The sequence below is a fragment of the Furipterus horrens genome, unplaced genomic scaffold, assembly GCF_987537825.1.
Source record: "Furipterus horrens unplaced genomic scaffold, mFurHor1.1.pri manual_scaffold_3, whole genome shotgun sequence".
Lineage (NCBI taxonomy): Eukaryota > Metazoa > Chordata > Mammalia > Chiroptera > Furipteridae > Furipterus > Furipterus horrens.
In genome coordinates, this window is record NW_028327173.1 from 44,867,135 (window position 1) to 44,891,570 (window position 24,436).

The 24,436-nt window shown below is 36.6% G+C and overlaps 1 protein-coding gene across 3 annotated transcripts in view; it reads left to right on the top strand.

Annotated features, from left to right (window-relative positions):
- ATG4C (autophagy related 4C cysteine peptidase) overlaps positions 1 to 24,436 on the top strand; it is a 154,704-nt gene that overhangs the window by 30,565 nt on the left and 99,703 nt on the right. For all 3 annotated transcript variants that reach the window (XM_090269557.1, XM_090269558.1, XM_090269556.1), the window contains exons 4-6: positions 18,465 to 18,698; positions 20,590 to 20,920; positions 22,682 to 22,752. In XM_090269557.1, coding sequence (XP_090125683.1) covers positions 18,465 to 18,698; positions 20,590 to 20,920; positions 22,682 to 22,752 — 636 coding nt within the window. The remainder of the gene's footprint in view (positions 1 to 18,464; positions 18,699 to 20,589; positions 20,921 to 22,681; positions 22,753 to 24,436) is intronic.

Sequence of the window (24,436 nt, forward strand, 5' to 3'; positions counted from 1 at the left end):
GGGGGAGACGGGCCAGGCCCTCCTGACTCACCATGGGCCCTGCCACCCCTGACCTGGGCAGACGGATGACCCTCAAGAGGTCTTTCTACCTCTGCACTGGGACATGCTAGGTGCCTGGAAAGGGGTGTTTTGTGTTTTTAAAACTAATTCAGATGAGCCTTCCTTCCTCATATTACTGTAGAATAGTTCTTCATCATACTGTCATACTTCCCCATCAGTATCTGCCTCCCAAATACACAAAAGACAGAGGGGGAGAACATCTACATGATGCCTTTTAAAATACATAACATTTAAAATATTGCCAGTAGCCAATAATCAGATGTATCCATGTATTTATACAGGGGTGGACAGAAGTAGGTTTATAGTTGTGAATACACAAAACAGTTTATTTTTGTACTGTTATCTATTCTTGTATTACATATTTTTCCATATGAACAACCGTAACCCTACTTCTTCCCACCCCTGTATAAAACACCTTTTGGCATTTTTCAGATGTTTTACTGCAAAGACACTTACTCTTTATTAAACAAAAGCTCCAGATGATATGTTTTTGAAAAGTGTTACTATTTGGAGGAATAAATTCTCCTTCATTAGAAATATTTTAAATATAGCTAAAACTCTGATATATTCCTTAAGCTATGAAGTAAACATGCAACTGAATTTTGGGATCTCAAATAAAAAACAAAAAACAAATACAGAATAAAAATGAAAATTCATTCAAATACTTTCATCCTAAATGGAAGTATATGTTTTTATTTGTAACGTAAGGAAAATAATTGGTTTAATAATTATAACAACATAGCAAGAGTAGTTAGTGCCAGGACAGCCTGGCACTTACATGAAGTGCCCTACTGCTGTAAAGGGGACTCTGCGTCCTGGAGAAATGAAGTGAGGGACATCAGGGAGTCCACAGAAAGCAGGAGGTTTTCAGTGCCCTGGGTGCCCCACGCGTGGGGACAGGGACACACCACGAAGCACAATGGACAGAGCTTCTGATGCCTCATCTCAGCAGCGAGTAGAACTGAAAGCGCTTCACCTCTCAGCATAGGAATGCTTCCTCTCCTCGTCCCTGGAAGGTGAGAGCAGAGAAGTGACCCTTATGGTAAATAAACAGTGCCCCTGTCTGCTGCTCCCAACCCCTCAGAAGGTCACATGGAGAAACATGTGCAGTGTGTTTACAGTATAGGGCAGGTCTGTAGGGAGAATTGTTCTCGGATGCATTTCCTCTGCTCCCTAAAAAGCTTAGCAAAATATAGGATCTAAAGGAAGAAGAAATAATGTATTTCACAAGCATTTCAGTCGTCACCCCGTCAGCGGAAGGGACAGTAAAAATACACGTGTTCTCACTTGATGCTTCAGTCAACAATGAGGACAGGTTCTGTGAGAGACCTGTCTTGGGACACTGACGAAAACAAAGTGGTGGAGAGATTGGGTGATGAATGTTGTTCCTGAGTTAAAATTTGCTTAAGAGAGAAAACTTTAGTACACTCAAATTTGTTTTCTCACTGCAATGTCTTATGCATCACCAAAAAAGTAACTACTGTAAAAATAGGGCTTACCAAAAAACAAACAAACAAACAAACAAAAAAACAAACTCTTTCTAGTTGTGGCACTAATGAACAAATGCTAAGTACAGGCAGTTGCAATTCTGCTTAAAAGGTCAAGTGTGGGCAGGTCAGTGCTGAGCCCCAGACTCACCCATTGCGCTTGCAGCCAGGAGGGCACCGGCTCAAGTGACTGTTCTCCAGTGGGAGATGGGCAGGTGCAGGGACTGGTTAGCAAGAGTGTAGAACAAGAACCATGGAGAACCAGAGAACCAACTCATTCCAAAGTTGCACAGTTCATAGGCATTGGAAGATTTCGATATAATTAAAAGGTCACTTGGCCAATAAATTCACAAAAGTATCTGATGCAAATGGGTATTTCTGAGAAGTCTATAATGCCCAGTGCTCTGATTTTGCTTTTTAAAGATGTAATACGTTCTTTGAAAAAGTTATCTCACTTTAAAACTGACCTCTTTCAAAGAGGGAAATAGAAAGCACAGTCCCTGTGACACTGTGATCCTCTCTCCAACGCCAAAGGACAAGCTGGGCTCCATGTGCGCTCTCTGGCTTCTCAAGCCCCGAGCCCAGAGAGGCCAGCAGAGCCAGGGTTAGGGCCCGCTTCCTCCTGTGTCTGCTCTGCAGTTTGGATACGGAAGAAGATGGATCGCATTTAAGCTTTAATTACTTAAGTGGAATTTAAGATGCATATTTCTTTCTTTCTTTTTATTTTTTAAAAGATTTTATTTACTTATTTATTAGAGAGAGGGCAGGGAGGGAGAAAGAGAGGGAGAGAAACGTCAATGTGTGGTTGCCTCTCACACACTCCCAACTGGGGACCTGGCCCACAACCCGGGCATGTGCCATGACTGGGAATTGAACCAGTGACCCTTTGGTTCACAAGTCAGCACTCAATCCACTGAGCCACACCAGCCAGGGCAAGATGCATATTGCTTTCTTCTTTTCTTTCCCAGTGAGCACTGTAGTAGTGCTTGCTGCACCCTGATGGTAAAATAGAGCTCAGGGTTTACATTGGTCTGGCAAAGAAGTTCCCCCCATCCAAGTCAGTTCACAGTGTCACCTCAATTCATCTTCACTGGCTGCAGTGATATGTCATAGATATTACATTTTATTTATAGGTTGTAGTGAAGTTTTCTCTTTTGGGTTAGGACAAAACAGCGTGCTTTGTCAAGTTACCAAACTAGCCTACATATAAAAGTCTGTGTGATCTCTCCAAGTGCAGTGAATACACTCCGATGATCACAGTACTCTCACAAAGCAGACAAGAGGGTGTGCACCTGTAGCTGGACACAGGGGCATGTGTAGCATTTCCTTGGATTCGTGGCTGAGGCTGAGGTTCTCCCTCAGTTAGCCAGAGCACCGCACTCAGAACGACTGCATGTCAGTGACTGCAATACTGCTTTACCTGAAGACTTTAAAATGGCATTCAGGTATTTTGCAGCTTTGAATAAGGTTAAATTAGTTAGGCATCCCAAAAGTGGGAAGTATCTTTAGAGCACTGTGGAGACAACAGTGGTAGAGAACAGTCAGGCATCTACCAAAAGCCATTCGGTGCCCTCTGTGACTCAGCTTTCCCTGCATGCCCTAACGTGACTTTTAGTTCATGAGACCAGGGGCTTAGTGGGAAGGAAGTTCTAGCGTGTCAGCCCAGATATAACAATCATGGACGTGCGTTCAAAATGGGATATTTACAGGAAACATGGCACACCGGCCGGGGTCATGGGGCTCTCAGCTTGGTCTCATAACTAACTGGTCTTTGAGAAAAAACCAAGGACGGTTATTAGAGGTCGATCTCGTCCCAAGCAGGGTCGTTCATGTTCTCTAGAACTTTCCTTACCAGCTTTATCGGGTCTTTGAGGGCTCTCTGTTTTTCCTACAGAGATTTATCTTCTTGTTATCCTGTCTTAATTCTTGGATTTCATCCTTCAACAAATATAATGAACAAAAATTTATAAGAGCCAAAATAACGCTTTGTTTAAAAATTACCCATAAACTTACAACTGTGATGATTAGTTGCTTTTCTTTTACTTTTTAGAAGAAAGCTCTAATCAGTGTACAGTTTATGTCCTATGTTGTTACTGATAAGTGAGCTCTGCAGTGTATTTGGATACATAATGGCCCATCAGATGTCATTTTTATACTTCACTTAGCCACTCCCCTATTGGGGTTTAGGTACTTACGAAGTTCCATTCTTAAAATACTGTAAAGAAAATCTTTATGTGTATACTGTTTTTTAACAAAATTTTTAATCACCTTAGGAAAGATCTTCAAAATGAGATGACTAAACAAAAAGGTTAGATCATTTTCACGGCTCAATATGTAATACTAAGTTGCTTTCTAAAAAGAGGTGGGAGCATATTAGTGTATAATTCTACCAATCATACCAGTTTTAACTCCTACCCCAGCTTGGATACTTGGAAAAGAAATTTCCTAGTGATGTGTGTCAGGAACCTCACAGTGTCTGTAATTTGAATTTGATTACAGAGTTTGAACACAGTTAACAGTGAGTGCTATTTCCACTTTGGTGAGTTGTCTGTCATTTGTATATATTGTACATATTATACCCACTAGAAACCTAATGTTCTCAACTTGCATGAGGCTTTCATAAAATATTTTACATTTATAGTCTACAATAATTTTATGTATAACTTGTACTTTTTGCTAATGACGTACTGCATCACTCTTTTATAGAATGAATCTAAGCAGCATATTTCAGAAATACATTGATTTCAACACATTGTTTTCAATATATTCCAGTTGAATAGAACTGTCAGCAGTTTCTGGGCCAACTGCTGGACACCTGTTTACTTAAGGCTTCCTGCATTTACTGAACTGCCTGCTCTACCATTTCTATACTGTACCTTGTATTTACAGTGCATTGTATTAGTTTTATATCCCATAACACAAAATTTAGAGTCTAACAACTACCATACACACTAAGGATATTACCTCTCTGAGTCTACTTCCCAGCACCATCAGGTAATTCCTACCCAATGGCCTTGAGCTGGTCGCCTCGTAGGACAGCACAAAGTGCACTCCTGTGTCCCCCTTTCTATGGCTCCTTGAACTTTCACATAGTGAAGCACACCTTTATGTATTTCTAAAACATACTTTGCTCAGTGTCTTGGACTTCTAAAAACATTTCTGGTTACAGTTTACTTCAGTTTTATTTCACATTATGCAATGTTACTGTTTTAACTCTAAAGTTTAGTACACTAAAAAGAGGGGGGTTGAGAAAAAAGGTGATCGCATGATGCATCGTTATATAAATTCTGTTCCTATGTGCTGTGTGTCTGGACTTTACATTTCCGCTCTATCAAGTTTCATTTTTCAAATCTCAAACAACTCAGTTTATACCACTCATAAACTGTCTTCTCACATGTAAAACAGATATAAGTCCTATCCTGCCTAATTCAAAATATTTTGAGGATCAAATGAAATGCAAGAGCAACCTTTATATATAAAGCACAAAAAATGACAAAACAGAGCTTTCAGAAACTAACTCAAAAACAAAATCTGAACACTTAGCATTATATTAGAACTTGTATGAAATGTCCATTTAATACCCATTCCCCAAAATCATCTTAAGTAAATATGTGCTGTGGCTCCCACTAAAGGGAATGGGATGATAGTCGCACAATTAGCAAGAAGTTCTCCCAGTGTAATTAAAAAAAAAACAAAAACATATTTCCCTTGCTTTTGTCTTTTGGATTACTGTACATCCTCTCCTCTCCATTTTTTAAAAAAAGATTTTATTTATTTTTAAAGAAAGGGGAAGGGAGGGAGAAAGAAAGGGAGAAAAACACCGATGTGAGAGAGAAACATCATTGAGTGCCTCTCACACAACTGGGGACCTGGCCCACAACCCAGGTACGTGCGGACTGGGAATTGAATTGGTGACCTTTCGGTTCTCAGTCAGGCACTCAATCCACCGAGTCACACCAGCCAGGACATCCTTTTTTTTTTCTTCTTTTTTTTTTTTAATGTAACATCCTGAGAGTACCACATGGTCATAAATGTAGTACCTTAATTCTTTTTTATACCATATTCCCTCACTTACCGCGGGTATTACAGTCTAGACTCCCCCCACCTCCCCCACTATAGGCGAAAGTCTGCGAAGTAGGAACCTTACATTTATTTTAGCTTTTATATATGTTTTAAGGCTTTATAAACCCTTCCCACACACTTATAAACCGTTCCCAGTCCCTTATTAACCTTTTCCACACTTTTATAAACACTGCTTATGTTCTTAAACATATTCTACACTCTTAAACCCATGTAACTTTAACAACGTATGTATACAGTACTGCAAAATCCCGTGATATAGCGAAAAATCCGTGATAAATAATTAAATATAATATTTTTTTAAATCCTGCAACACAATGAGTCCGTGATAAGTGAACCACGATATACAGCGGGACTACTGTATCTCCATAGTTCTCTGCTGTGTGGGCCTACCAGTTTATTTTACCAGTCTTTTACTGGACATGAGTTATTTCTATTGCTTTTCTTTTGAAAATAATGCAACAAAAACTTTGTGAATATGTGGTTTTATATTTGTGGGATATGTCTTTGAGATAAATTCCTTGAAGCAGGATTTCTTGATTAATGAATCTGCATTGTTGTGAGATTAAGCCAAGGTCCCCTTCATGGGGTTGAACCATTTTGCATTTTTTAAAAAGATTTTATTTATTTATTTAGTAAGGGGGGAAGGGAGGGAGAGAGGAAGAGAAACATCTATGTGAGAGAGAAACATTGATCAGGTTGGACCAGGCCTGCAACCCCGGCAAGTACCCTTACTGGGAATCGAACTGGCCACCTTTGCTTTGCAGTATGATGCCTATTCAACTGAGCCTCTCCGACCAGGCCCATTTTGCATTTACATCAGCAATATATGAAGGTAACTGTTTCTTCACATCCTTACCAAAGAATTAAGTGTCAAGTTAATGATCTCCTAATAGGAAACTATAGTATAGTTTTATTTGCATTTCTCTTATGTGTGAAGACATGTTTAAAGGTAATCTGCATTTCTTTTTCTGTGACTTGGCCATTCATATTTTTGTTACTACATTTAGATTCACTGAATCTCTTTGTCAGCCTATTTTAGGCCATTATTGTTTTTCTGTTCAAGCCACTGTTGGTTCTCACCTTAACTACTGTATCAGTTTTCTACCTGGTCTCCCTGCTTCCACCCTGTTCTTACACAGTAGCTTCTTTCTCTTTCTAGAATTAACATCATTTCTCTGCATGTAATTGTCCAATGGTTTTCCACTACATCTAGACTTAAATTCATATTTTTTTGTCAAGGGCCACTGGGCATACAAGGTCTTAATCCACCATATTCTTCCTGGAATCCCTTTCACTCTGCTGCATCCATTCCTATGTCCTTCTGTCCTTTGCCTTCACTCAGCATATTTTCATCTGAGGGACTCTGCGTGGAAGCCTCTCTTGGCACATCCTCACATGGCTCCCATTCATTTTTAGGACTGCCCAATGTCCTTTAGCCAACCTGACTTTCTTGATTGTTTCCATGCTGTCTGCCCCTAGGCTCCTCTACCTGAGTGAGGGTAGGGGCTTGGTCTTGTAGACCATGTGTTTGTCTTGCATCTGGAATGGTGCCCAATAAGCCTCTCACTGTTTCAGTGTACCCCAAATCAGTTAAGATTATCCCAATTTTCCTATATCTTCTAAGATTTCATCTAAATGATATCTTTTGATTTGTCATCTAAGATCAGCATTGCTTTCAGATCTTAAGAGTAGTTATTCCAAATTAAAGACATGAGAACCACAAAAATTTAAAAGCGTAGTTGCAGTGTTCAGTGAAAAACCAGTGGTAACTTTGATTTGGGATAAGAACATTTAATGTTAAAATACTTTAACTACAAGATGACATCCTAATTAGGTTATAAGAAAATACACCATCTGAATTCTACAAGGAGGTACAATATATATGTATTTATCTGTGTCCTTAGATGGGATGTAATGGGATTGTGTAGAATTTCACTTTAAAAGGCGGCCAAGTGTAAAGGGTGGGTATGAATGATGCTCTGACCATTTGATGGTACACTGAGCAGTTTTTAGAGACATGCATTAGCACTCCATGCAGTTGCGTGGAAATACATCCTGGCGCACTCTCTAAATGTCAAGCACAATTTCAGGAGTTTTATGTCATTACTCCTCTTTATTACAAAACATTACAAAGAGGCCATAAAGAGTGACCTCATTTTTGTAAAATAAACATAGTGTTTTGTTTATATGCATACAAAAAATTTAGCAAGAATCAATACCAAAATATTCTCAACATTCTGTATATTCTGTATACTCTGAGCGTAAGTGAATGACTTTTCAGTATTTTCTAAATCTTTTCCATCAAATGATTATTAATTTGTCATGAAGAGGGTTTAAAATCATCCATGATTTTGTGTAACCAAATAATTCAGTTCTCCATTGTAGAAAAGCCTAAATGTTTTACATGTCAGTATGTATTTCTTAGTTTCCAGGGTAACAGATATAAAATTTCCTGAAATAAAGACATTAAAAGAAAACTTTCAGTATGCTCGTACTTTATATTTTAGTGTTATGACCTTGTTTCTATGGAAACTTCATTGAAATTGAGGTTTCTTGTATCACTTTATTGAATGCATCCCCAAAATTAAAAACAAATTGAAATGAAAATTTTACTATCATGTTGAACATAAAAAGGTAAATTCTGTACTCACAGACTCTATTAACTATTCTGATTTAACAATTTTTATCATAGTCCTATGCTTAATCCTTGTTCCCTTAACTACCTTTGTACCAGCTTCTCCTAAAGTTCCTCTGTCCAGGGCATTCTCACGTTCAATTCAGAGTCACCAGAACAAACTCTTTAAAATATGTCCACTTGTTTACCTGGTAAATCATGCTGTTTTATGACTTCTACTTTGTTCTTACTCATAATGAATTTTTAGACATAGGATTGAGAGGTAGGTGTTGCTTCTGAGTTGTGTACAACAGTTTTGAATGGAAATGGAAATAATCAAAAGTGGAGTAAGTAAAGATAGGCCTACTTTATGGAAAATTATAAGATATGATCTGCATTCTAAAGAGTTTTTTCAGCACAACAAGAACTGAATTTGGCATAGCTGTCACCTCTATGTCCGCCTCTACTGTTCAATAGCTCTGTTACACAGTCATTTCAGATGGCTAAATCGTGTGTGTGTATATGTGTGTGTTTTGTTTTCTATCAGCAATAGAGGGAGAATATACATGGGACTTATTTGCAGCTAGAAGGGCCAGATACATGAAAGTGATATGTAAATCTTAAAATAATTATGTAAAGGTCCTATTTTGGTCTCTAACACTATTATCTACTAAATGGTTTGTAAAATCACTCAGAGGCCTACCACACAGGATCAAGCAGAGCAGAAGTTTTTACAAATAATTATTTGCTTTTTGCCTCAAGGCACACTTGATTAATTCACATAATTTGTTCATTTTTTTTACAATATTTACATATTCTGAAAAAAAGAGTACTTACCAGTTACAAAGCCACATCTACCATCTGGGTGAATCCACAGGCTTAATTAATCTAACTTTTAGTGAAATTAAGAGCTCAACCAAAGTTTAAATAGAATAAGAGCTATAAGACATTTCCTCTCTGAAATAATAAACTAATCTCTGGCATTTAATGAAACAAATGGACAAATGGGGCTTGAACATATTTATGATAGAATGTTTGTACTTCAAAGAACACAGTCTTCATTAGCCACTTTGCTACCCAGAATTATTTTAATCAAGCATTTTCTCTCTTTTCCCTCTCTCCTCTCTCTTCTCTTCCCAGCCCCAAGTCATTGAGGCATCAGAACTTTTACCTCAACATTCTTGAAGCTGAACAGGATTCTATTGGCAGGACAGGAGAGGAGGGGGAGGGAGCCATGGAGACAAATATTCTTGTGCAGGATCTGGCATCTTAAGACCCAAAATGTTATATTACAAATTAAAGCCTTAAATTTGTTTTCTTTAAATTGTTTTTTGAAACTTTTGACTAACAGTTTCATGAACCAAAACACCTCTCTTTTAGAACAGGCAATGCAAAAGGGAAGTTTGTTAAGTCACCGAAGTGAGATTAAAAATATATTTCTGTGAAAGGGAAATTTAAAAGTAATCAGAATTCTGTGGATTCTCCTTTGGGTAAAAAATGAACAAACACTATTCTCTGCAATGCTGGTAGTAACATTTCATGTCATTTAGTTATTTTATGTCTTCTTTCCCACACTTTTCATTTTTTTCTTTCTTTTTTTAATTATATTTTATTGATTATGCTATTACAGTTGTGCTGATCTTTTCCCCTGAGCCCCTACACCCAGCACCCCCTACTCCGTGGGGCAATTCCCACACCATTGATTCACATCCATGGGTCATGCGTATAAGTTCTTTGGCTTCTCTATTCCCTATACTGTACTTTGCATCCCCATGGCTATTCTGTAAGTACCTACTTGTACTTCTTACCCCCTCACCTCTTCACCCATTCCCCCATATCCATGATTTTGTCTCTATTCTTGTTCACTTAGTTTGTTTTTAAGTATCAATTGTTGACAGATATATATTTTTGCCATTTTATTGTTCACAGTTTTGATCTTCTTTTTCTTAAATAAGTCCCTTTAACATTTCATATAATAATGGTTCGGTGATGATGAAATCCTTTAGTTTTTTTCTTGTATGGAAGCTCTTTTTCTGCCTTTTGATTCTAAACAATAGCTTTTGCTGGGTAGAGCATTCTTGGCTGTAGGTCCCTACTTTTCATGACTTTGAATATTTCCTGTCAATCCCTTCTAGCCTGCAAAGTTTTTTTGGAGAAATCAGCTGACAGTCTTATGGAAACTCCCCTGTAGGTAACTAACTGTTTTTCTCTTTCTGCTTTTAAGGTTCTCTCTTGATCTTTAATCTTTGGCATTTTAATTATGATATGTCTTGGTGTGGGTCTCTTTGCGTCCATCTTGTTTGGGACTCTCTTTGCTTCCTGGACTTGCATGTTTATTTTCTTCACCAAATTAGGGGATTTTTCTTTCACTGTTTTTTCAAGTACATTTACAATTTCTTGCTTTTTCTCTTCTCCTTCCGGCACTGCTATGATGTGAAAGTTAGACCTTTTCAAGTTGTCCCAGAGGCTGCTTATACTATCCTCATGTTTTTTGGATTCTTTTTTCCTCTTATTCTGATTGGTTGTTTTTTGCTTCCTTATGTTCCAAATTATTGATTTGAGTCTCAGCTTCATCCACTTTATTGTTGTTTCCCTGTAAATTGTTCTTTATTTCAATTAGTGTATCCATTGTTTCTGACTGGATCTTTTTCATGCTGCTGAGGTCCTCACTAAGTACCTTGAGCATCCTTATAACAGTGTTTGACCTCTGCATTTGATAGATTGCTTGTAGCTATTTTGTTTAGTACTTTTTTTGGAGTTTTGATCTGTTTTTTCATTTGGGCCATATTTCTTTGTCTCCCTGTTTTGGCAGCCTCCCTGTGTTTGTTTCTGTATATTAAGTAGAGCTGCTTTGACTTGATGTCTGGTAGTGTGGCCAAATGTACTAGGTGTCTTGTAGGGTCCAGTGGCCCAACCTCCCTTATCACCCAAGCTGGGTGCTTGAGGTGCACCCTTTGTGTGGGCTGAGTACCCCCTTCTCTTGTAGTTAAGCCATGGTTGCTGTTGGCAGATCAATGGGAGTGATTTACTCAGGCCAGTCAACTGCAAGGATTGGCTGTGATCACTTACCATCCTCAGTGGAGGATCAGCTGTGCAGTGGCAGTGTAGTGGTTCTCCGATTTTGTCTATAGGTGGCCCTGGGGTTTCCTGGGTGGTGCAAGCCAAGGTCAGCCCTCTCCTGTGTTTTGCCCGAGGCCACCCTGCCTGAGCTATAAAGCAATCTGAGATGGCTGTAATTTGTGCTGGGCTTGGAGATTCTCAGGTGAAGCCAAGCTGTGAATCTAGGCTGGCTGCTGCTAGTGCTAGGCCTGGAGCTCACTGATGCCAGCTGTTGCTTATTTGAAAGGATTTAGGAAATTATGCCAAGACAAGCTATTCATATGGAAAAGCATCTTGGGTGGGCTTGTCAGTTGGGTGTGGCAGAGTCTCTGGGGATCTCCAACGTGGGTCAAACAATGTTAGCCAGGTCGATGGAGTCTCAGATATGGCACCAGCTTGATAGCTCTGCAGCTCTGTGCAGGGATGGTTTAGAAAAAGGACAATGGCCTCTGCTCTCCTTGCTGCCAGACACTTCAGTTTCTCCCTGGTGCTTGAAAAGTTTCTGGTGCCTTTCAAGCTGCTACCCTGGTGCTGGAGCTCAGAGGGAGTGAGTCTGAGTAGGTGAGTCTGTGTGTGGGTTCTTTAAGAGGAACTGCTTAGAACTCCAGAAGTTTCTTCCACCAATTCAATCCCCTCTGGTTTTTGCGCCAGAAGTTGTGGGGACTTACCTTCCTGGACTGGAACCCTGGGCTGGGGGGCCTGGTGTGGGGCTTAGACTCCTCGCTCCTGAAATATCCCTCAAGAATTTTTATTCACCACATGTGGGTGAGGGACCAGCCTGTTCCACATCTGCACCCCTCCTACCAGTCTCAATGGATGTGGTTTCTTTAGTTCCGTAGTTGTCAGACTTTCATTCTATTTGATTTCTGATGGTTCTGAGTGATGGTTGTTCTATATTTTAGTGTAATTTTGATGTGGTTGTGCGAAGAGGTGAGCCGTGTCTGCCTACGTGCCCATCTTGATTGGAAGTCCTTTTTCCCACCCTCTTCTTCTGTGCTCAGATTATAGTTGGGAATATTAAGACAGCTTCTGTGCAGGAAACTGAAAACAGCTCATTTAACACCATATAGACTCTTTATGTCAGTCTCTATTTAGAATTTAAAAACAAACCCTAAATTGTTTGCATGTGCATTGTTCCAAGTATCATCTACCTTAATAAGTGGGATCAAGGGTACTGCCAGTTCTTACCCAGTTCCTTCACTTAGGTACCATCTGGATAGGTAAGAATGGATAGATAAAATGGATAAACCAATGTCGGGGTATTAAACTTTTCATTGAGAAAGGAAGAAAATATACCAGAAGTTTTCATAAGGTCTCATGAGACGTTAAATAGAGCTATAAACAGAAATGACTGAGGACTGGAGGGTCTCAGTCTGGTTTGGAAAATGAAAACAGGGGAGAAAGAACTGGACTTTTAGATAGTAAAAAGAGAAAGAATCTGGCTAGACACAATGGGAAAAAAAAAAGGGATGGTGATGTCTGACATAGCCAGCATTGGTCCCTGGTGTCCAGCCCGGGGAAAGCTGGTCCAGGCAAGAAGGAGCCTGAGGCAATGTCTCCCTCCCAGGGGGCAACAAAGTGCAGAGGTACACCTGAGAGCTGCAGGTGCCTGCCACCTCCTTACCTTCTGGCATCTGTGGGTCGTTGATGTGCTCACTGCAGGTGTTGCTGCTTTTTGCTTTCTTGGGAAGCACAAAGGAGATTTGTTAAAGCAAGCAAGCCAGTTTGGTTAGCAGCCCAGTTTCATCTGGTCTGACAGCTGACTTGTTTGATCTATTTCTCCCTGAGCTTAGTTATACCCTAATTGTTGACCGTTTTTGTAACTAAATGCTCCTCCTCTCTGCCTTCCAGAAAGTATTAATTTTCACCTGCATCTTGACCATAGCAACCCCTGGGGCCTTGGTCCTTCTATGACTGTGTGTCTAACATGGGATTCAAGGACACATCACCCTTCCACTTCCTCATCAGCCAAATTGGGACCCAATTCCCAGGTTGGAAATGCAGGGATTCACCAACTTGCATTTCTTGCCTTTGTTTCTCCCTTCCACGGCAGGAGTTTCCATAATTTCCTTTTTTCACCACCAACAATACTTAAAACACAATTTTCTCATACACAGTTGAGAACCACAAAGTGGGGTACCACTATCCTGATTTGATGAAGATTATGATAATGATGGTTAACATTTGGCAGGCACTTACTATGCCCAGTCTTGTTTCAGGTTAGGTATTTATTTAACCATCCAAAACAATCCTCACTTTGCAGATTTTATATTTATAATGCAGAGTGAGAACTTTCCCTTCTATGTTTGAAAAATATTGTCCTTGTTTGTTACCAAGAATGTGTTGTCCAAAGTGTCTGTTTAGTGTTTAAAGACGGAACACCACCCTTTTGCTTGGTTTTATGTATGGAATGTTATGGCAGGACATAGTAGTAGTGGAGGCCAGAGCAGTGGAAATGGTAGGAAGACAAAAATATACATTGGAAATAAACTTGTAGTTTAATAAAGTAAAAAAATTGTATTGCCATTAGAGATATTACAGCCATGGGTATAGGTGTGATTGCTTTGAGAAAATACAGGGCGGGGCAAAAGTAGGTTTACAGTCATGAGTACGTGAAACAGAGTTTATTCTTGTATTATTATTTATTAATTATTGTGTTATTTTTCCATTCAAATAACTGTAACCTTTGCCCACCGCTGTATGTTAGCATGGATCAGATTGTGCTCAGTTCACTGAATCTCTTTTATTAAAAAAAAAAAAAATTCTGTTTCTCTCTGTGTTTTATTTTGGACAGTTCCTATTGCTGTGTCCTCAAGTTCACCAATCTTTCGTTCTTTTCCTCAGCAATTTCTAATCTGCCGTAAATTCTAGTCAGTATATTTTTCATATTAGAGAATGTAGTTTGTATATCTAAGGGTTCCATTGTTTAAATCCTCCTTGTCTCTACTTACCTTTTTGAACATATGTTGAATAGTTGTAATAACTTTTAATGTTTTTATTTGTTAATTGTAGCATTTGTATTAGTTCTGGGTCAGTTTTGATTGAGTATTCTCATTTTGGCTTGTGTTTTCCTGCCTCTTTGCATGCTTAGTAATTCTTGACTGACTGCCAGACATTGTGTTATTTACCTTGTTGGGTGTTGGATATTTTTGTATTCCTACAAGTATTGCATTGTGTGAATATGCCACATTTCATTTACTGACTTTACTCTTGGTGGGCATTTGCATAGTTTTCAATTTTGGGCAATTGTCCAGAGCCTTGAAGATGATTATTCTAGTACACGTGCTTTGGTGAACAAACGTGTGTGGATTTTCATTCAGTATATATCCTGAGGAATGTAATTGCTGGGTCATAGGGTATTCATATGTTCAGCCTCGGTATATACTACTATGTTGTTTTACAAAATAGTTGTTCCAATTTATATTCCTTCAGGTGTGTATGAGAATTGTGCTTGCTGTCACCTATCAATAGTTGTAATTGTCCCCTTTTGATTAGAGCCATGTTTTAATTTGCATTTCTCTGATAACAGATGAAATTGAGCATATTTTCATCATTATTTTTCCATTTGGATATGTCTTCTGCTGGTTATCTGTCTTTTTCTTACTGACCCCTAAGCTTTCTTTATATAGTCTTGATATGAATTCTTTTTTTGATATATCTATAGAAAATGTCTTCTCCTATTGTTACTTTTTTAGCCCTTTAATGTTCTCTTTTGGAGTACATAGTTCTTAATTATAACACAGTTTGGTTAATTTTTCATATCCTTAAAATGGTTAGTGCTTTTTGTATACTGTTTAATAAATTTTTGCTTACTTTGGGACATAAAGATGTTTTCTATAGTATTTTGAATTTGTCATTTATTTGTTTATTATCTCTGGTTATCTTTGGTTTATATTTCATTTTATCTTACTAGGAATTTGAACTACTTTTAATTACAGCTGTTCCTCATTCTTCTCATTCTCTCCTTCTGTATCTCTGATAAATCTTTCTGTTAGATTTTTCTCCGTGGCTCCTATTTTCTATTACTTTGTTTCTCGGTACTATGTTCTGAGTAATTTCTTTAGTTCTTACTTCTGGTTTCTTCGGCGCACCTGAAGCCAAGCTGTATTGACTCCGTCTTTCCCTTGGATCCTTCAGCTGCGAAGAGAGGGGGGGTCTGCTGCATGGGCAACAGCAGACCCTCCATATCACCCTGCCCAGGCTCTGTAGCTTCAGCTTCACTGGAGAGGACACTCCAGGGTCATCACAAGATGTCGATTCAACACGGGAGGAGACAGATACCGTGTCACTCCCGAGTCGGACTGCACAGCCATTCTCGGCGGTGCAGATAGACTCTTAAGAAGCTACACCATCGTCTCTCGAGACGGACGGCTGCCGATACGATACTTCTGGTTTCTTAATTATCTCCGGAGCTGTGTGTCATTTTTTGTTTAATCCTACACTTCAGTTCCTGTTTTTAGTTATCATCGTTTTCATTTCTATTAGTTCCATTTGGTTTTCTTTCCTATGTACCTGGTTAGTTTCAATAGTCTCTTTTCTGTTATTTGTCCAACTTTCAATACCCTTCCATTTTTTAAAAACATATGCATACTTAATTTACCCCACATCTGCTGAATAGCTGTACTCTTGAGGTTTTATTTTGTAATTTGCTTAACTTCAGATTATTTCTCATATTAGCTTATCTAATTATGATTTCTGATTGTGATAGTCAGCTTTGACTAAGCCCTCAGTATTACTAGGAATTCTCTTCTATTTCCTTTATCAACCTTCTTTCCCATTCTTTGTAGTGGTTTTTTCAGACATTCCCATTCTCCATAAAGCTCTCAAGTCTCTTCTGTCATATAAAAATACAAAGCAAAACAAAACAAAACAAAAATCCACCTTTCTCCTTTGATTCCATTTATCTTATATTCATTCATCTTACAAGTGTTTATTGCACATCTATGAACTCAACTTTGGTTGGCGCTGAAGATTGAGGGAAGCATAAGATAAACATATTCCTTCTTTAGTGTACTTTAAATCTGGCGGGGATGCAGGTGGAGATTTAAAACACATTACACAGTTATGCCCCGCATTAAGATGTCTCCATCAATGACAGAGCACATATACATGGTGGTCCCATAAGATTATACTGGAGCTGAAAACTTCCTATAGCAAAGTGACATCATAGCCATAGTAATGGCGTAGCACAGTGCATTACTCATGTGTCTACGGTGATGCTGGTGTAAACAGATCTGATGTGCTGCCCATTGTATAAAAGTATAGCAATGCAATTATGTACAGTACATAATACTTGATAGTAAGCGACTTTGTTTCTGGGTTATGTATTTACTATACTAAACTTTTAATTGTTTTGGAGTGTACTCTTTCTACTTATAAAAAAAAAAGTTTTCTGTAAAACAGCGTGGCCCGTTAGGCTGCCAGAAGCCTCCTACATCTTGTGTTTACTGCATCTCTTGATTACACCATTTTCTCTTGTGCTTGATTTAACCTGGTGTGTAGTTTTTATACAGTAACATGTTGTACAGGTTTGTAGTCTAGGAGCAATAGGCTATCCCATTTAGCCTAGGTGTGTAGTGGGCTCTCACCTAGGTTTGTGATGTTGTACAACTACGGAATCACCTAACAATGCATTTCTAAGAATGTGTTCCTGTCAGGCAGTCCATGACTATAGATATAGTTAATTAAGGTGTGACAAAGCAAAGTCAGTCAGATGGTGGAATACCAGGGGCAGCATTATAGTGGGAAGTCAACAGGACAACAAAGTTCATTTAATATTAGCAGTTTTCCAGTAATATTTACAGTAAGTATTAAGAGGAGTCTAGCCCTTAAGAGGATAAGGAATTAATTACTTCTAAGCAGGTGATTAGTAACCATATATTTGGCAACCCACAGGATGAGGTTCGAGAATAAGCACTATTGTATGAAGTTTTAAACAGATTTAACTGTCTCTAAAGTGGAAAATTTGGACATATTTTGAGTGTCATGTTCAATTTCCAGCCATTTTTATTTTTAATTAACTTTAGACTCTTAACAGTGAGGGATATTCATTGATAATGCGGGTTGGCATTCATTCTTTTATTATTGAAACTGTATGCTGCAACTTAACTCCATTAAGCTGAATATATATATACATATATAATGTTTTGGTGATTGGAATTATTTTCAAAAGGGGCTTGAAGAGGTATGGGTGCATGAAGGATGAGAAATAAAAGCATGATAAGACTACTTGAACATCCTCTCGAAGGGTATTAGAAATTGAACTCCTTAGAACTGAGAGTTGTAGGCAGATTGACCTACCCACCATCTACTCACCCACACCAACCAGCATTTATTAGGATCTACTTGTGCTAGCCATTGTGCTGCATGCTGAGGTTGTAAACATTATTAAAACCCTCTCTCTGGGAGTAATGAAGGAATGTTAGTTGATTTTTATCACTAGTATTTTATAAATTAGTGGGCAAACAGTGACCATAGTTTTCATATGGAAATTATATTAGAGGTAATCAATTTGAAAAAACCTTTAAAAAGGATATATGTGGGTTGCAGAAATTTATTAAAAATTATATTTGTGTATAAAAGGATAACTATTTTAAAAATTTGCGTTTTTATTCTTTAGCTTGTTGGTTTCGATTTTATAATTTAAGTTAGCTATTCATGACAATGAATAGTGTGTGCACATTTTATTTGATTTTAAGAACTAGTTTAAACTCATTTTTACATATTGACAATCATAATATTTTTATTGAAGATCTCATTTTAGAGAGCACTGATATCTATATCCTGAGTCAAATGAGGCAAAAAGAAAACATATTTTTATATTATTCCTTCATAAAAGAGTTGATTATATTTGGACTATAGGATACTGTTATTAACAACAGTATCACTGATAATGATACCTTATATTAGTGCTAAAGTGTGCAAAACATTTAGCATTCATTATTATTTGATTTTCCTGACAGTCTTATTAGGCTGAATGCTATTTATTTCCATTTAAATAGAAAAAAATGGATTAGAAAAATTGTGACATACTTTGTATCATATGGACAGTAATTGAATATAATGCCATTATTGATGTCTCAGCATGTATTTAGACTGTAGTTTATACTTTTATTTTGTAGATGAAAATAAACTGTTACCTGCAAGATCAGGATGTACTATAGAAGATCATGTAATTGCGGGAAATGTAGAAGAATTTCGTAAAGATTTTATTTCAAGAATATGGCTGACCTACAGGGAAGAATTTCCTCAAATAGAAGGCTCAACTTTGACAACAGACTGTGGTTGGGGCTGTACATTAAGAACTGGCCAGATGCTATTGGCTCAAGGACTCATACTACACTTTCTTGGTAGAGGTAAATCAAATCTCTGTTTCTGTTTTTGTTTTTGTTTAAATATGAACTCTGGCTTACAAACTGCATAAAATTCTGTGAGGTTAACTTCTTGACTCCCTAATGTCTTCTGAAGTTGAAACTGACATATGACATCTTTATTGAATTGAGTCATGCTTCTCCTTTTAAATATACAGGTTAAACATACCTATTGTTCTTAGCTACAGCCATGAGTTAAGTAAATTTGATTTTTAGTAGCTTTCTTTTTCTGTGGTTATTATCTCTTTCTTTGCGCTTAAACTCTCTGAATCCTATCTCCAGTTCAGTAAATCCTGGGCAAGTCAACAGCAGTGACTTCGGGCAGATGGTTAATAGTTACATTGCTTAAATTGTAACAAATTTTACACTGCTTTCTTTATTTTCTTTCTCAATATGATTAATGCTTTAAAATTATTTTTATCTTTATAAATTTGATTGTAATCAGTTAAACTGAATAGGCATGTTCCTAATAAGATCATCATATTTAGTCTTTTAGACTTTCAAAAATATCAGTGGTATCTAACTTATATATATCATTTTTTTCTAGTGTGCCACGTTCCTTACCGTTTCTGTTAGTCCACTTTTTATAATGTGTACATTTGTAGGAGGATTTTAGTTTACCAATTTAGGCTATAATATCTGGTTACCAAGGGCTATTATATTTTTGTGTGTTTTTTTCTGAATGTGTGACAAATATTAATAACCTTTCTGTAGGGGTTATTGATGAGATTATTTTGAGAATGTTTATTCAAGATTGGTGTGGATAATGCAAGAAAGAAGGGTTTTTAAACTCTTTCTGGGATGATTTATTTGTGGTCTTGTTCAGTTAAGGGCAAGAATCAGAATATATTTCATAGTACTGACTAGGTCCCTGAATTGGACTCATTTTGTTAAATTAAAATTATATGTATGTTTGGGGACTGTCTTGTTATTAAAAACACTGAAGTTGTAGAAATAGCTTACTTGTTTGAGATCTTTGATCTTTAATGACTTAATTTATCATCACTTTTCATTTACTAGAGAATTGATATTACACCTTAAACAATGATCATGTTATTCTGAGAGGATTGTATGAGAAAAAAACACTTAGAAAAAAATTCTTTTAATTCCTTGGTCAGACTTCTATTTTAACATATAATCAAAATAAAATCTGCTTCTTTAGTTACTCTCTTATGAATATTCTGTATGTTAGTGAATATGTTTATTGTGCCTTTGGGTGGTCAAGACTGGGTGTCTGATAAGCAGTACTGGTAATGGAATACAAAAGTCTAAATTCCATTTCAGCGCTGTCAAAGAAAAGAAAAGAAAAGAAAAGCTTATTCCAGAATTGTCTATGTGTACCTGGGTTTGCTATTTTTCTCTCTTTTTGTCTTTTAGTTTGGATTTTTTATGTTTTTATGTAATATATTCCCATTTTAGAAATTATAGAAACCATGGAAGAGTCAGAATAATATTACCACTCAAAAGTAAACATTATTGATATATTGACATATTTTCTCTGCTCATGTCTTTATATGCTTTTTAAAGCAGCTTTATTGAGATATAATCCATATATCATAAACTCACCCATTAGTGAACAATTTGATGGTTTTTAGTATATTTACAAAGTTCTGCAAACATCACTATAATCTAATTTTAGAACATTTTCATGATCCCCAAAAGAAACCTCATACCCATTAGTATTTACTCCCAATACACTCCACTTCCATATGCAATTATTAATCTACTTTCTGTCTCTATAAATTTGCCTCTTTCTGAGTTTACTGTTTTAGTTTAGTAACCCATATGAATTTAAAAGCTACTTACTTATTTTAGTAGAATTGTTGAAGTTTAACTATTTAAAATATCTGAATACCTTACTTTGGAACTACTGTAGCTTGGACCTGGCCTGATGCTTTGAACATTGAAAATTCAGACTCTGAATCATGGACTTCCCACACTGTAAAAAAATTTACTGCATCATTTGAAGCATCGCTGTCAGGGGAAAGAGAACTCAAAACCCCAACAATTTCTCTGAAGGAAACAATTGGGAAGTACTCTGATGATCATGAAATGCGAAATGAAATTTATCACAGGAAAATCATCTCTTGGTTTGGTGATTCCCCCGTGGCTCTCTTTGGCTTACATCAACTAATAGAATGTGGAAAGAAGTCTGGGAAAAAAGCTGGAGATTGGTATGGACCAGCTGTGGTTGCTCACATTTTAAGGTAAAATGTTTTACAATCTTTCATCTTACAGCAGAGGTCCTCAGGCTCAGAGATACTTATTTTTGCAGTGTATATATGTAATTGGACCTTTTAAAGTCTTATCTGTATGAGAATATTCATAATGGAGATTTATTTGCAACATTTTGTAAATCTAGTTTCATGTAATTTATCTACTGACAAAGTTTTCTTCTTTTGGTCACAGATATAGATGTCTAAGTCCTCTTTCTAACCACGTGTTCATTAGACTGCCTTATTGAATTGTTCTAAAAACTAACAACTCTTTCAACTTTGAAACATGCATAATATTACAGTTTTTAAAAAATAGTATAACCTGGAGGCTCTAATGTGCTAATAGCGTAATGAAATGTCAAGAACTAAAATTGATGTTTTCAGCATTTCTTTGCACACGTTGAATTCTTGTGAATTGTAAATGTATGGGACTATTAATATAACTATATTGTAGTGAAAGTAAAAAGCCTGTGACATTCAGAATAGTTAGAAAGTTGGAGTCAGATTTCATCTTTTTGTGTGCCATTTATTTGGATACTACTCAAGTTTTTAAAAAATTATTTTATTTGTTGGATGTCCCATTATTATTATAAACTGGATCATTAATATGTTACCCAAGTATAGTATGTTGTGGTAAATTTATTCTGTTTAGAATCATATATAAATTTGAAATTATTACCAGGTTTTTGCATACTATATTAAGTTGCTTTTATATTTTATGGCCCCTATGCTTATGGTTGAAAAAGTATTTGCATAATGTTATTAAATGTATTGTTAATAATAATATCAAGTTCAGCTTGGTATGACATTAATAAAAACATATGATAAAAGCATAGTTTCTACTCTTCAAGATTATGTTCTATACCCCAAGGAGCAGAAAGCTTTTTCTGTAAAAGGCCTTAGAAGGGTTCTATTGCCCATTTTTTCTCTTTTTTCTTTGTTTATTGCTTTCTTTTTAAAACTATAAAAACCATTCTTACCAAGAAAACAGGCCATAGGTCATACTTGGCCTGTGGGCCATAGTTTGCTGATCCTTCTTCTGTACTAACATAGAAAAACATGCATAATAAAGCATGTTAAGTTAAAAAATTATAAAGATATAGTAGAAATATTTATTTCTACAACTTGTGTAATTTCCTTTAACAAGATACGGTGATTTTTTCATATCACTTCAGAACATTATACTCACTTAGAAATATTTTTTCAGTTTGCAGTTTTACTTACAAATTTACTTTAATTCTAAGACTTGAAATTAGGAAATTCATTTGGTCAGGTCATACAGATTTTTAAATCAAGGAAAAAACATCATGCTATTGTTTAAAGAGAAAAAACAGACTTTCTTAAGTGAACCAGAGGACAGTCAAAAGTAATTCACTGCTGGTCAGTAATTAATTTAATATGAAACAAACCTTGAAGCACATTGTAATGTCATTGGTTAGCCAGGTGAGTGGTCGAGAAAAAATTTGGGGTGGCGTAGGGGTGGGGTGGTGTTTACAGCTTTATACCCAATATTTTTTTTTATGTACTTTGTAATTTGTTTTAATATTCTTTGAGTAATTTGGTATAATATTGAACTTTAAAAAATTGACCTGATTTTTGATACCATTTAGATGATAGTTTTGAAAGCAGACACTGTAGGTTAAATGGGAATGTCAGGAAAATGTTGGCTTTCTTTCTTCTTAAGTTAAATATTTAGTTACCAACAGAGAATAACAGTTAGGATTTTAAAGGATGATGCTTGTTATTTCTTAGAAAAGCAGTTGAAGAAGCGAGACACCCTGATTTACAAGGAATAACTATTTATGTTGCACAAGATTGTACAGGTATGGAATTGTATATAAATTTAATTTTCATATGTTGATTTGGTCAGACTTTTTCATATGTGTTTAGCGTGTCCCAGTCGTACTCTAAATGATTATGAAGGGAGGACTGTGTTATATTTTTGTTCCTCTGTAACACCACGTGCCCAGTAGGCACTTCTTAAATATTTCTTAGTATACTATGAGTTAGTGGCAATATTAAAGTAAGCTCTTAGATAAAATTACAACATTTAAAATGGCTATTTTTAAAGATTTTATTTATTGACTTTTAGAGAGAGGAGAAGGGAGGAAGAAGGAAAGGGAGAGAAACACTGATGTGTGAGAGAAACATTGATCAGTTGCCTCTCTCACGCCTTCAGCTGGGGACCAGGCCTGCAACCCAGGCGTGTGTCCTGATCCAGAATCGAACCGGCGATCTTTTGGTTCGCAGGCTGGCACTCAATACACTGAGCCGCACCAGCCAGGGCTAAAATGACAATTTAAGAAAAAGCTAGATGAGAAAATTTAACATAGGCTGAATGTGTGCTAGGTACCATCTCATTGGTGGATTTTTTTTTTTTTTTTTTTTGGGTGGTGGTGGTGGGGTGGTGGTTGTTGGTGGTGGTGACATTGGTGGATATTTTTTAAGGATGGAAAATTCTTCATTTGGATGTGTTTTATGGTAGTGCTTCAGTGCACATGTGATAATGATGCAGCTATTGTCTGGAATTTTACCTTGTTTTATTGTTTTGGGTATTTTCTTTAATGACCAATATCTATTATCTTGTGAAACTTTGTTGGGGATAAAATAGACTTTAATTTCTTAATAAAATAAAAGTGTCTTTAAATAAGCCATCTCATTCTGTTAAATTTATTTTTATAGAAATGCCATTAACAGGATAAAAATGGCAATGTTTGGGCAAGTTAAATATACTTCAATTATATTCATATAAAGGTATTTACAAAATCCTTTATTTTGTAAAGGTTACCCTGATAACTAGTGTTTCTGGTGTGGAAAGAATGGTAACCAAATATACATGCATTTTGTTTGGTCTTTTGTTAATGTTAATTGGTTTTTTAAAGAAAGGTTGATAGCCATATGAAAATGAAAATTGTAAATTCTCAGATGAGCATGATTTTTGCAGGTACTGTATTTGTTTTTCAGGTAGTAAGTCTTGCAAATAAAATTTGATGTGTAAAGTGTGCTAATTAGGTCAAAGGATGTGCTTAAACAATTAATCGTTAAATAACTGAATTTGGCTTTTGTGCTTTTATTGCTAACAATCAGCCTTGGTCTTTAAATGTTACATATTGTTAATTAAACAACACAAAGTTCCTCATTAAATAAGTGGTTTGTTTAATGAAGTAGTTCTTAAAATCTTTAACACTGATGTTTAAGAAAATTAAAGGAAGAAATCACATTAGTGTAGTGTATTTTGGTAAATTGTAGGGTTAGGAATTAGGTGAGGCCAGATTCTATCAATAATTTCCCCCACCCCTGCCTTCATTGGTATTTTTAAAGGTTCCGTTTTTCATTCATTTCCTTTTCTTATTCTCTATTCTCTTCCTTTATTATTGCATCTCTTTCCATGGCTTTAAGTAATTAGGACTCTGCACTAGGACTTTTGAAACTACATTTTCAGTGCTGCTTGTGCTAACATGAGGTAGCTTGTATTTTCTTCTGCCCCTCAAATATCTCTTAGACATT